This window comes from Lytechinus variegatus, chromosome 4, assembly GCF_018143015.1.
Source record: "Lytechinus variegatus isolate NC3 chromosome 4, Lvar_3.0, whole genome shotgun sequence".
In the NCBI taxonomy this organism is placed as follows: domain Eukaryota; kingdom Metazoa; phylum Echinodermata; class Echinoidea; order Temnopleuroida; family Toxopneustidae; genus Lytechinus; species Lytechinus variegatus.
This window is the reverse complement of record NC_054743.1, coordinates 32,886,773-32,901,385: the sequence shown is the minus strand read 5'-3', so window position 1 is coordinate 32,901,385 and position 14,613 is coordinate 32,886,773. Positions and strand designations below refer to the sequence as shown.

Sequence of the window (14,613 nt, the reverse complement as noted above, 5' to 3'; positions counted from 1 at the left end):
TCCTCCATGCGGTTCTATCCTGTGAAAGCATGCTCAGTTCGCTCAAAGATTTTCCAGTTCTTTTAGTAATTCCTTCCAGTCATCTTTTCCTATGTCTTCCTCTTCTTCTGCCTTGTATATCCCCAAGCATTATGTCCTGCTCCATACCTTTTGATCTGATAATGCATCCAAAATACCTTAATCTCTGTTTAACAACGGTAGTCTTAAGGGAGTTCTCTTGTCAGTCCATGAAATGAGCAGGAAGGTTCAGTAGTTGCAGTAATAACGGCAGCAGCAATCTGATTTTGTCCCCATTAAACAGCAGTGGCCAGATTTATCTCACACTCTCCACTTGCTTCTTGTGTGTTTCCTTTCTCCATCCCTTCATTCTCAAGCCACCCAACTCAAACTCAAAAGCCATTCTTAAAGGGGGAGGGAACTGTCTGTGGTCTCTCATTAACTGTGTGTTATAAATACATAGTAGTAAAATATGCATTTGAGATATCTACTAATACCACAGAGAATTAATTGACAAATAATTGAATTTATATAGAGAAAATAAAATGTTTTGAGAGGATAAGTAATTGTTTTGCTACTTGATAACATAATTATATTGCTAATTGATAACATAAATATATATGTATTGAGTAGTTAATTAGCATGTTATCATTCAAGTGGGTCTATATTACTAGACTACACTAGCATTATGGGTCAGGAAACTGGCCAGGTATGAGTAGTTGCGGACTCGAGATGGTGCTATCAGTTCGTATCTGCTTTAAAACATGCCTGTCATCCCTCTTCAGCACATGCCCATTACAGTAGACTATTGTAGTAGGGAAGGTGATAGCAGTCAAGGTCAGTAATATATCTACCGGTAGTTTCATTTGATATAAGAAAGAGAAATCACATCCAGCAGAGGACCGACCGTTTTACCATTATATCCTTCTTGAATACGATGACAAGGATTAAACTATTTATTTATTTATTTATTGATATATTCATATTCCACAATCATCAAAGTACATTTCGTAATAAATCATGTTTACAATGAAAAAAAAAATGCATAACACATGCAGGACTGAAACGTAGCAATGAAAAGAAAAAAAGTGGAGGGGCCTACTAAAAAGCAGTGCTTGTAAAATGTAGACCCCCTATTAAAACTTTATACAAGGGTAATATGATACAAATAGAGTAAAATAATCAGCAAAATTCTATACAATTATATAGATATAAACACTGTAACACAAATGTACACTATATACAAAATTGAATATTGACTTTAAAATAATCAATACTACCGTGGATAAGTATGAAGTTCACAAATATTTGATTGAATCAATAAGAATTCAGAAGAAATTTTTTGATGAGTAATTTAAATCGGTTAAGATTAGTTGCCTCTTTCATTTCTCTGTCCAGAGAATTCCAGAGTTTTGGTCCTGTGAAAAATACAGTTTTGCTAGAAAATACTGTTCTACTTTTAGGTAGGTGATAGTCATTTGATTGTCTCGTATTATATGAATGTAAAGTATTGTTTCTCATAAATTTCTTTTGTAAGACATTAGGTACACTATTTCTATCTAGCTGATACATGAATTGGAATAGTTGCAAGCGGTACAGGTCATTGACTTTAAGGATACGTTTCTGACGAAACAATTCATCCGTATGAGCTCTAAAGGACATATTGCATATTATTCTCATTACTTTTTTCTGAAGTAGCAAGACTTTATTTAGTCTCGTTTGAGAGGCATTACCCCATGCCAGAATTCCATAATTAAGATACGGTAGAATTAATGCACAATACAACATGGATAGCGCCTGTGCTGGAAGAACGTTTTTAAGCTTATTGATGACTCCAATATTTCGTGACACAGTTTTGCAAATATTGTTGATATGAGCATTCCACGTAAGCTTGTTATCAATAGTAAGACCTAAGAATTTTGTTGTTTGCACTTCTTTGATTTCAGTATTATCTAAAAGTATTTGATGCGGTAGATGTTTCAATGAATGACTAAAAAGCATATAATTAGTTTTTTGCAGATTCAATGACAGTTTGTTGGCTTTAATCCAGTTTGTTACTTTTTTAAATTCTGTATTCATAGTTCTCACAAGTACATGTGGATCATGATGTGTATAGAAAATATTGGAATCATCAGCAAAGAGAATAAATGAGAGAACATGAGATGTATTTTTCATATCATTAACATAAAGTATAAATAACAAAGGGCCAAGAATACTACCTTGTGGAATTCCACAGGAAACTGGCCTTGTTGGAGATTCTGATTCATTTACTGTAACAAACTGAATTCTATCAGTAAGATAACTCCTAAACCATTGTAAAGCTGTCCCTCTGATACCGTAATTTGATAGCTTATATAACAGTATTTCATGATCTATTGTGTCAAACGCTTTTGAGAAGTCGAGGAATAATCCTACGGTATGATCAGAATTGTCAAAAGAAGTAGATATTTTATTTATTAATGTCAATATAGCATGAGTTGTATTATGTTTTTCTCTAAAACCGAATTGATTATCACATATAATACTATATTTCTTAAGGAAAGCAACTGTCCTTTTATAAATTATCCTTTCAAGAATTTTTGAGAACGAAGTTAACAAGGATATTGGGCGATAATTACTAGTAATCAATTGGTCTCCCTTTTTGAAAATGGGTATAACTTTAGCTATTTTCATCTTCTTTGGGACCTGACCAAGCTGCAATGATAAATTAAATATATGAAGCAGAGGATCAGCAAGAGAATGTATAATGTTTTTCACAACTCTATTTGTTATGCCATCATAACCGGGTGTCTTTTCTGCTTTCAAATTAGATACAATCTCAAGTAATTCTTTTCTATTAACTGGAGTAAGAAATATTGAACTATCATTTTGTTTATCCAAAAAGTCCTTAAACGAATTTTCTACAGGTATAATATTTCCAGCTAACTTCGGTCCAATTTGAGAGAAATATGAATTAAATTCATTTGCTATAGAATGAGTATCTTCAACCATATTTCCATCTACACATAATTTATTAACAGCACTAGATTTGTTAATTTTGTTTAGAGCCCCATTTATTGTTTTCCATGTATTTTTAAGGTCGTTTTTATATGATTGTAATTTTTCTGAATAAAACCTCTTTTTTGCTATTCGGAGAGTAGTTGTTAAGGTATTCTTATAAGACGTGTATCTATTCCGTGAAATATCATTTGGATTTGATATATAAGAAACATACAGATTATTTTTCCGATTGATGGACCTTAATATCAATTTTGAAACCCATGGTAGCTTTGGAACACGTTTATAGTCGTAATTTCGATATTTCTTTAAAGGAACACAAGAATCTAAGCAATCATTAAAATATTTCAAAAATATGTCAAATGAGTCATCGACATTCTCTTTCGAGTTATAAACGTCAGACCAATCAACAGAGCTTAAATTTTCTTGGAGGCGTTCAATATTTTTGTCACTAAAGTTGCGACAGATCCTATATTTCTTTTCCATTTTTGCGAATGATTGCATAGTTTGGAGATGGGTAAAAATAAGAAAATGATCAGAAATGTCTGTCGTTACAATTCCAGCTTTCGGAAGAGGATGAGAGTTACAGAATATATTATCTATAAGCGTAGCAGAATGATCAGTAATACGGGTTGGTCTAGAAATAATCGGCAAAAAAGTAGAAGTTAACATTAATTCAAGGAAATCGTTTGTTGAGTGATTACTGGTCAAGAGATTAATATTGAAATCACCAGTGATGATACAATTGTTATTTATCAATTCTCCGTTTTGCAAAAGTTCATTAGTAGCAAATAAAAAATCTTCTATACAAGAAGTTTGAGGAGGTCTGTAGATGACACCTATTAGAGTTTTCTTATCTTTTTGAATTTTTACTTCTACAAATAAGGATTCAATGATATCATTCATATATTCAAATTTATGTCTAATTGCATAATCAAATGAAGACGGAATATATAATGCTAATCCACCTCCAATTCTATTTTTCCTATTGTTTATAACAATATCATAATTCGGGAGGGTGCATAAGGAATTCGGTGTTTCCGTGAACCAAGTTTCAGTAAGAGCAATGATTGGGGGATTGGCAAACTGTGTATTTTCTAATAATAATCGTAATTTCTCGAAGTTTTGGTTAGCGCTTCTTATATTCAAATGCAAAATAAAAACATTTTCTTCTCCAATCAATTTAGCATAGTCTTTGAATGAATTTTCTGTATAATATGGAGAAGAGGAAAGATTGTATGCTTTATCATGAATATCGAATTCAACTTGAAGTTCATCAAAATTATTTGTAAGAATATCAGTAGAAAATCTATCAAATGGAGTATGATGATTTGAGATAATATTGCTTTTATCCTGATGATTTAGTAATAAGAAATCATCATTATTCAGATGATAAAATGGGAAATCACGCATATTATCCACCATTATGAAATAGAATATATTGCCATTTTAAAACAAAATCTTTGTAAGCTGAGCATATAAAGCATCTTTTAGATTTGATACCAACATGACCCCAAATTCGAGTTTGAAAAATAATGCAGTTGTAATAGTTAACAAAATAAAGATTATCAAATACAATTATTAACGGTCGGTGAAGAATATTTGCACACAAAAATAAGTAAAATGACCTCCATAAAATGTTTGGTATTGAAAAATTATTGAAAGGGCAGTGAAAGAATGCAAAATATACCACGGAAAATAACACAGATATTGATCGATGCGAAAAATTTTGTGACGAGAATTTCATAAGAAATGAAAAGAATACTGGTAAATGGAATAACATGAATAGTCCTACAGCTTAGAAAAGTCCTCTCTGGAATGAATGATGATGGGTTGACACTTCTCATCCTTCCTTACATAGATTCGGCCATTCTGGGTCCACAGGAACTTGTATCCGGCATCTCGGCGGGCCTTGTTGACATCTTTCATTAGCTCCTTAGTGGAAGCGATCAAGTTTTCATTGAGGTAGATCTTGCCATCGCTGTTGTATCCTAGATCCTTTGTGGAGAGGGTCTTCAGTTTCCTTCTCCCATCATACATGATGTTCCGAGCTCGTCTTGTGGTGAATCGCACGATGATTGGGCGGGCTTTGTTATCAGCTTGGCGTTTGGAACCCAGCCGATGAACCACACTAATGCTGATTTATTAAGTTTTTCCTTTGGTAAAATTCAACCCTTCTCTCTGTCTCCTAGATTCTCCATTCCTGTGACAGCCACAGCAGACAACTGCCTCCTGGTGGCTTACCCATTCGTGGCCAAGCACCGGACCGACTTCCAGATCGTAACCGAGCAGGGCCACAGTCTTCGGGCCCACAAGACCGCCTCCAGGGATTCTCTCAATCAAATGGGCGAAGCCATGATCATGCCTGTAGAGTCGCCCAGCAGACCGTCAACACACACCAGTACCAGTACAAGCTCAAGGTTTGGCGCCACCACTTCGACTTACGAAGAGACTGACAGCGTGACAGGTAAAGCTCAAGTAGCTTGTATATTTTCCAGGAACTGTGTAAATGATGTGTAGCATGCTATGGGAGCCAATGCCTCTGAATGTTTTTGAAAGATATATAATGTAATACAAAAGCTGTTCATCTTCACGGTCATCCTCATTCTTGTATTTCAGTTAGTTCTTGTGTCTTTAGGGGTGTTTTACAAATATTTGAGTCTGATTAAAAACCGCACTTAGATTGCGATTTTCCTGTTTTACACCGACACATACATACATGTATCATGCTCAGAGGGCGCATGCTACTGCACAATCAGTGACGTGTTTTAAATGTTAGATATCATGGCACTTAAGCATGCCTAGTCAGACTTAAACCTTTGTGAAACACTGCCATGTCTCTATTGAAGATCTTACTTTGACACCTCCCTTCAAAAAACTAATAATTTGCCTTATTAAATGTTAGATTATTTCCATCTTTCTTTGAGCCCTATTTTACTAAATAGACTGGTACAAAATTGAAGCAAACATGCCACACTGCTCTATTAAACTGAAATATAGCCCTCATGGCTATTAATTAAAAAAACAACATATATCTCTATGTGTTCATTTATTCTATATCCGTTACAGAGTCCACTTACCGCAGCACGCCTCGAGATGGCGCTGTCAACAGGGTCAACTACAGCAGCTCGGCTCCCGCCTATGACGACTCCCGTATGGGCCTAGCCTCACGCTCTCTTGGCTCTGCAGCGTTCCCCAATGAGGATTCCGAGGAGGGTATCTTCCATTCTGAGGTTCTAATGGCGGTACAGCGATGGATCACACTCCATGGTTGGTCAGGGGGACCTTTCCCAGTGTCCATGCCAGAAGGACTCAGAAGGTATGGCTTTCAGGATGGGTAGATATTGTCAAAATAGTATTGTCCGTGTCTTTAAGCCAACTCTCTGTAATTTATGGCTATGTTTGATTTTTTTTTCATTCTTCATGTGCACCTCTAGAGAAATGACTCCCATGGAGTACATGTAACCCAGACAACTAACTCTGATAGAAAGTAGAAATTTGTGTAGTGTGGTTAAAGAGCCAAATCTTGTTGGAAATGCTTGGGATGTTATGCTTCGTGGACCAAGATTTTGTGAGGGAGAGAGCTATGCTTGCTATTAATTCTCACAAGCATACTTCATTACATGTACATCATTACAAACTTACAAGAAATATTTACAAACTATGCTTCTGTTGCAATTGTTGCTCTCAAGAAATTTTCGGAAAGCAGATTCTAAGGACAAGAAGAAATTTGGAAGGTAAAGTAAGGATGTCATGCTCTGTATTGCTTGAAAATGGTCAAATGTGATGTGCGTGTATTGTCCTGTCGTATGTGAGTCGAAACTGCAGTGTAAGAGAAAATAAGTCATTGTGTTGTTTGCAGGAAATTATGCTGTCGGTAAGTAATGCTGTGATGCTTATATTAAAATGTCAGTTATGGTAATTTGATGCCAAAATTTGTAATCAAATTGAGCTTTTTTGAAAAACTGTTATGGATCATATGCAGTTTACATGGTGCTTTAAGCCAATTCAGGCTTTCAATAATCATATTACTGACACTTTTAAATGTTCAGTTTCCTTCAAAATGTTTGATTTTAATACACTGAATGTCATTTTATTAAGAATTTAAACTCAAATATGTTGTAAGCTAGTGGTTTGTAGTTGAAACGTGAACAGGTTTATATGTGTATTTTTAATTAGTGTGAGTCGGGAAATTTATTATGTGGTACTTGTAAGTGTATGTACGTCATGCAGCACATGCTTTTGTCTTGATAACAGAAGGCAGTTTGCTTTTATCATGTAATGATTGGTATATGTATGGATTATTAATCAAAATTGGATCACCATTGAGGTTAATGTCCTAGGGTGTGAATTACAGTGTTTTTGATGAAGTGTGTGTGTGTTTGAGTTTTTTCAGACATGTATCAATCAGATATGATTATTTAATTCTGGGACCGACTTTGACGCCACCATCCAAAAAACATGACCAGGGCTCAAACCTCTGCATCAATGAAGACATTTGGCAGCTGTTTGTAAAAAATGTTCCAAGAAATACTGTAGTTGTCAACCTTGGGGAATGATTGAAATATAGTTATGCCAACAGTGATAATGTACAAGGGGGTGCTTCACAAGGATTTTAGTGTTACTTAGTATTGCTCTTAAATTGAGTTTTGTGCAGTATATAATGCATCACTGAATTGGTTAGATCATTTGCAGGGGATGCCCACTTCCACGCATGAATCAATCAGACTAGGCGTAAAATGAAGTGTGTGCACGTCAGTATTTTAAGCATAAAACTGCATAAAAAGCTCCCCATCCCCCCCCCCCTTGTCTGTTCAGATTCATAATAACATTTACATATATTGTTTCTTTGCTGTGACTTTGTAGTGGTGTGTCCAAGGGCTCGGCAGCGGAAGCAGCCAGGGACAAATCAAGCCAGAGCTCACCAGCCTCCAACAACCAGAAGAGAAGCTACACCAAGACCATCTATGACCTGATGGCACATCTGAGTGGACGGTTGGTTCCTGGTATCCCTATCAACCAGGCCTTACCGGCGGACCCTACGGAGAGGGTTCTACAGCTTCACTGGCAGCATTCTACCCTACTGACATTCCTTAGGTACGCTCACACTTTCATGTAGTGGCATAATTTTCTTAACTCTGAATTATGATTATAGGTATTGTGGTTATGATTTTGTATTATTATTCTGACAGACAAAAGGTATGATTGTTAAACACTTTATTGTAATGGTCGGTTGATTATTTTGACCATCAATCATGTTTCTGATGGTTTTCAAGGCCTTGTATTTTGCATGTGTCTCTGTTTTCTAGTTCCTATGAAATATTTTGAAGTTCTCAAGTTGTCATGACTTAAGTAGTTCATGAAAGGAAGTAAGGATGGAGCAAAGTGGAGGTCGGATGTACAAAACTGATGATTATTTTATGGAATTGCCATAATCTTTATCTCGAACTCTCTCTTGATGTCTCAGGAGTCAAGGAGCCGGTGTGGCCGGGATCAAACCAGAGTACCTGTTTGAGCCCCAGGATTACCAACGATGGATGAAGCTTCAAGAACAGGTCAGGGAGAAGAAGAAAGCCATGCAGGAAGGCAAATCTACTGTAGCCATCACCATAGAAGAAGAGCCACTGGATGAACCCCTCTTTGAGTCGGTCTCCAAGAGAGCCTGGACGGACCTTCTCCTGCAGACTATCAAGGTATGGGGATTAACCCTTCCAATCTTCCATTTGAAATCTCTTTAATATTTCATATTACAATGCATGTAAATGGATTCCTATTTGAATATTGCTTTCTATTATATCACACTGATCTTAAGTGCCTCTACTGATGGAAGTTCTTCCAAATCTTTCTTCCAGGTTTTGGTGTTGGCAAGGATCACACCTCGTCAGTTCCGCACCCTCCCCTGCCCTGGCCACGTGAGCCTTCCATCTATCAACCATGATCCTCTGTGCAGTAACATATACTCTGTAGGAGAGCGCATCCTTCTCTCCTGGCTTAACCATCATTATGAACATCAAAGACAAAAAATATGGAACAACTGCGATAAAGGTAAGAGTGTTGGTTAGGATTTCTCACAAGGAACCTAAAATTATTAACTTATAATCTCTATTTTTGCTAAGTGAATATTTGAAATATTTGACTATTATCAGCAAATAGAATGTTTCATATTCAATTTCACATACATGGTACAAGATGATGTTCATGTACAAGATGATTGATTTCTAATTATCATTATTACAAGGTAAAATCCATGGATGCATACATGTTGATACAAGGCTATCTGCGCGATGGTTTTGAAAACCCTGTAAATTGGATCGCCCAAGCATTATCAGAGCTGCCAAGTAGTACTGATTTTCAGTATTTAGTACTGAATAATTAGAAGAATACTGATGGTTTCATGCAAAATACTGATTTCTCAAGTTTCAGTTTTATGTGTTGCCCTATGGTATTTCTTTGAAAATACTGATTTCCTTGCCGAAATACTGATTTTCAGCTTTAAAAATACTGAAATGTTCTTGTTCAGGTTGGCAGCTCTGCATTATGTATGTTGTTGTACTGCTTTTACTGGCATTAATCCAAGCGGTTGACCTTTTGTTCAAGGGAGGTGAACTATTTCATCCCCCCAATCGAATTTTATGACGTTATGGATTTCTGTCCATAATACGCTGAAAAAAATTGCATACAGTGTGTGTCTCTCCTATCATAAAATATCAATATGACAATACTATTTTTTAAATCTCTTTCGTACAATTGTATAATTGAAAAGGAAATAAAAGAAAACTTTCAAGATCTTTTTTTTTTTTCTATGAAGATTAGTGAAATCTTTTTACGTTTTCCACTAAAATTTCATCAGCATGAATCTTACATTCTTGAGTATAAAGACCATTTTCTTCTCATAATGATGTTTGTTACATTTTTCTCTCATTGATTCTATAACCCTTTTGTAGCCTTTTTGACATATGAAGTACGAAAAAAGTCTAGTATTATTACTCTTTACCGTAACACATACTTCTCTTAATGATGTTTGTTCTTATATTTTTCTCTCATTGATGCTATAAACCATATGTAGCCTTTCTGACATATGAAGTACGAAAAGAGTCTAGTATTATTACTCTTTACCGTAACATATACTTCTCTTAATGATGTTTGTTCTTATATTTTTCTCTCATTGATTCTATAAACCTTTTGTAGCCTTTTGACATATGAAGTACGAAAAGAGTCTAGTATTGTTACTCTTTACCGTAACATATACTTCTCTTAATGATGTTTGTTCTCATATATTTCTCTCATTGATTCTATAAACCTTTTGTAGCCTTTCTGACATATGAAGTACGAAAAGAGTATAGTATTGTTACTCTTTACCGTAACATATACTTCTCTTAATGATGTTTGTTCTTATATTTTTCTCTCATTGATTCTATAAACCTTTTGTAGCCTTTTGACATATGAAGTACGAAAAGAGTCTAGTATTGTTACTCTTTACCGTAACATATACTTCTCTTAATGATGTTTGTTCTCATATATTTCTCTCATTGATTCTATAAACCTTTTGTAGCCTTTCTGACATATGAAGTATGAAAAGAGTATAGTATTAGTACTCTTTACAGTAATATTTACTTCTCTTAATGATGTTTGTTATATTTTCTTTCATTGATTCTATAAACCATTTTTAGCTTTTCTGACGTTATACAATCCTCCTCCAGGTATTTGCATGATTCAGAAATTAAAAAGATATACTTCTTTGTTTTCTGAGTAACCCAGTCACCCAACCTGAGCTTTGAATCCTCAATCTATTTCAATATCCACATAATCCTCTGTTCTCGCCCCCCCCCCTTATTTTTTTTGTTCCCCAAGGGTATGGTTGACTTGGCATGTAACTTGGATCCTCTCCCCAATAGGGCTGTCACCCTTGACATTTAAGCAAGCATATATACCAAAGTACATATAGCAAGCTGTCTTTGTTCTTGTTTTTTCATCAAATTCTATCCTTATATCAAAAATTCAATTTTATATATATCAACGGAATAGTTTTCCTGGTATCGCATCACAATTTGCTCCACATTTTTGAAAGTCTGCTATGCATAAAGGCAATTGTATAGGATATTTTTACATAGGACTGTACATTGCTTGGTTGAGAGCTTTTCTCTTATGACCAAAATATGCTATTCAAATTTGTAAAGAAAAATTATTCCCTGATCAAGAAATTATATTCTTGTGACCAAGAATCATTTTCTTGATATCAATTTTGTATTGTTAACATACGGCCATCTGTGATATCAAAGAATGGGATTGAATGTGAAGTGGCTTGCCAAATGTACATTGAGATAGGCTTGCTAATGTGTGATAGCTCCCTATGGTACCTTAACAAAATTCTGCAACATGTTTACCCATTTTTGCTGTCACTTTAAGCACAGGAATATCCCACAGTGCCTTTTCCGTCCATTCCTCCATCTTTTGCAGAGATAAATTGATGTGAGAATTTTTGATAGCTTAGCCAATGTGCTATCCCTCATGCAATAAAATCGTTGGTGTGATTTTTGTGAAGTTATCTCTCCTACCTCCATCCAAAAGTACTGACTAACACTGGGGCGACCATAACCCGAAGTCCTGTAGTCGTGCATAGAGAATTTTATTATCATTTAATGTTATTACTCCTACACGACCAATACAAATTATTTCATTATCATTATTATTTTCCTGCTTTTATGAAGTACACTTTTGGCGACAAAAGATTTTTTTTCATGTAGCCTATGATATGGTAATGGTGAAACTTAACCTAATTTGTGGTAAATTTTATTAGGTGTTATAAATGGATTCATTCATGTCTAATGGGCTTTAACGTGTTACTCATATAGTAATCAAACCAAGGAAATATGGAAGATTTCAGTTTTATTATTGTACATCTGCTTAAATATAGTTAAAGTTATTTCATTCTTACTTTCATTTCTTTAGATTAGTATTAATACTGTTAACTAGAATCTATGGGTATACTGGTATTCAATGCGGTGATGGTTTGCTATTTCTTCATATTAGAAAGAAATTACCAGTATATAGTTGTGTTCTTTTAGATATACTGACATGATTTAACTAGTGATTGCAAAAGAACAGAGAATGTTGTAGTAAAAGAAGAAAAGAGAGAGATAGTCTGATATTCAATCTGGTACTACTAATTGTTGAATTCTTCAATATTCTTCATCATCTCAGGTAGTCTTGACTTAATCATGATTAAGGTGTATTCCATATATTGTAGAGGACAGAAACTGCTGGCATGTGAGGGCCTTATATACTCGATTGCATGATTTATGATATGTATGTCATACAACAAAAAGAGAATGATTAGAATTGATATATTGCCTCCATTTATTATTTAAGCCTTTGAATATCAGAGTGCACGTGCATGATTTAATTTTTTATAAAGTGTTCATTTACGTGACAAAAGAACAAAATAATCGTTCAAATCCAATGTCTGCCCCCCCCCCCCACATCACATTTATGTTTTTATTAAAAAAAGAAATGCACTTTTTTTAAAATTAGCACGAAAGCCTTCAAATGAAATTATGCTAACAAGCTTTAAAATGTGCCTGCATTTTCATATTCTTTGGTTTGAAAATAAATTTTTATTACGATTTCAAGTATTCTTTGTGTTTAATAATTAGCAGCAAGTTACTTTTAACAAAAGAGAGTGCCTTTGTATATTTCATACTAGCACAGAATAGGCGAGTTAGTGCATTGAAAAAGGGACATTGAGCCTTGAATGTGCAATCAAAGATAAATTGTTGCAATACACAGTGAAAAAACATGCTTTTTATTCTTCAGTCTCCTTTCTTAGAGAACACAACAAGTTCAATTTCTTTAAAAATCGACCAAGTTGTAAAAGCATACAGCATGCATTTAAATTAAATGAGAAGAAAAGTATAAAATCTTCTTTGATCATTCACATTACGTATTAATTTTTTAAAGTTACCAGCCATTTATTAATAATTTTACTTTCAAGACTAGCCGATGTTGACTCACAATGCTACTTTAAACATGCCAACATTTAAGTGGTATTGATAAAAGTAAGAATCCGGTTGTTTATAAGGCATATAGCTTACAGACTTCTTACCTAGGACTTCAAATTCAGTCAGTCTTCCTGTTCTGATATTGAACAAAAAGATGCATCAGGGTTTTTCAAGAACAACTGATCATATTTGGATATAAAGTGTTACTGCTTTTCTGGTGTCAAATTCTTTAATTGATTTATGTATGTTTGTTTTCAGGTGGAGTACCCCCATCTCGCTGGGTAGTCAACTTTGATTATGATCTCCTGGATGGCCTAGTCTTAGCTGCAGTCCTTGCTGCGCATGTTCCATTCCTGGTATGCATAACGCTTGATCAAAGGCTTTTGTAACTTCTAACCCAAATGTATGCAAGTCATGCTTGATTTGAAATACTATCTCTTAAAGTGTTGTACAGATACATGTACATGTATAATTGTTAGACAACTACACTTTAAACTATGCTCAATACATCAGTGATGAATATATATCTTTCTTGGTTATTGGATCCTGACTTTCCTTCATATGATTTAAGCACATTCTTCACTCCATGAAGGAAAACTTCAGGAATTTTCTTTGATGGTCAATTTGCTAGATGAATCCTCCATATTCTTTGAATTCCAATTTTAAGTTGAATGACGTACTCATAGCATGATTATTGTAAAAGCATATGGGCAATTCCATAGAATATGTCCATTCGACCCCCTACATGTGGGACATTCCTGACATGATTTATTATGCAAGTTCATATGAAAAGTTGTAATGCTCTGTAATTATTGTTTCTTGATCAGGCCATGAAGTGAAGTATGTTGGCAGTTAGATGTGTGCTCCAATTGCCTATATTATTTTTTTTTTCACATGTGATGTACTGTTTTGAGTAAATGTCCTTGACAGTGATTGAGATTTGGTGATAAATTCAAATCAATTCAATGTAGAAAAAGGTAGATTATATAGTACAGAACGTTTCTTTTTTCTTCATATCCCTAGTCAAACTTATCTCTTTCAATGCTGAATTTATATGACACTTAATATTAGATTTATCTTTATATGAGACTCCATTTGACATTCTTGTCTTGTCTTTCGCCTTCAGATTAAGACCCATCTTCAAGGAATGTACACCCATCCTTCAACAGCAGAACAGTGTCTTCATAATGCTCTCAAGGTCGTCACCGCCTTCAGGTTCATTGGTCTAGATTATGACATTCAGGTGAGATTATAAATTCAGGTTGGTGATATCAAGCTGAATTATGTATTATATGTGCATTGTTGCCTTTTCTTGATCTGATATACTTGTGGTTTCTCTACTTGAGTAAGAAGAATCTGAAATTTGGGTTTTCATCTTAAAAATAAAGGGTGTCACAAAATATAAAAATCGTTGTTCAGCCAAGGTTGTAATTGGAATTTCAAATATGGAAATCTTTATAATAAAAATTATAATAACATTAATGATAATATAATGCATTTTTTTAATAAACACGACTGATACTTCATGTCTAGGCATAAATACAACATATCGCAAAAAAGATTGCAGAAAAGTAGATCAATCAATTAAATTAATCTAAACTTACATAACATGCATAAATTA

General features: G+C 34.5%; 1 protein-coding gene across 1 annotated transcript in view; it reads left to right on the top strand.

Annotated features, from left to right (window-relative positions):
- Nucleotides 1-14,613, top strand: part of LOC121413871 (cilia- and flagella-associated protein 47-like) — a 71,346-nt gene that overhangs the window by 34,828 nt on the left and 21,905 nt on the right. The window contains exons 25-31 of the mRNA XM_041606848.1: nucleotides 5,187-5,461; nucleotides 6,064-6,313; nucleotides 7,861-8,091; nucleotides 8,462-8,687; nucleotides 8,847-9,039; nucleotides 13,251-13,348; nucleotides 14,119-14,235. Coding sequence (XP_041462782.1) covers nucleotides 5,187-5,461; nucleotides 6,064-6,313; nucleotides 7,861-8,091; nucleotides 8,462-8,687; nucleotides 8,847-9,039; nucleotides 13,251-13,348; nucleotides 14,119-14,235 — 1,390 coding nt within the window. The remainder of the gene's footprint in view (nucleotides 1-5,186; nucleotides 5,462-6,063; nucleotides 6,314-7,860; nucleotides 8,092-8,461; nucleotides 8,688-8,846; nucleotides 9,040-13,250; nucleotides 13,349-14,118; nucleotides 14,236-14,613) is intronic.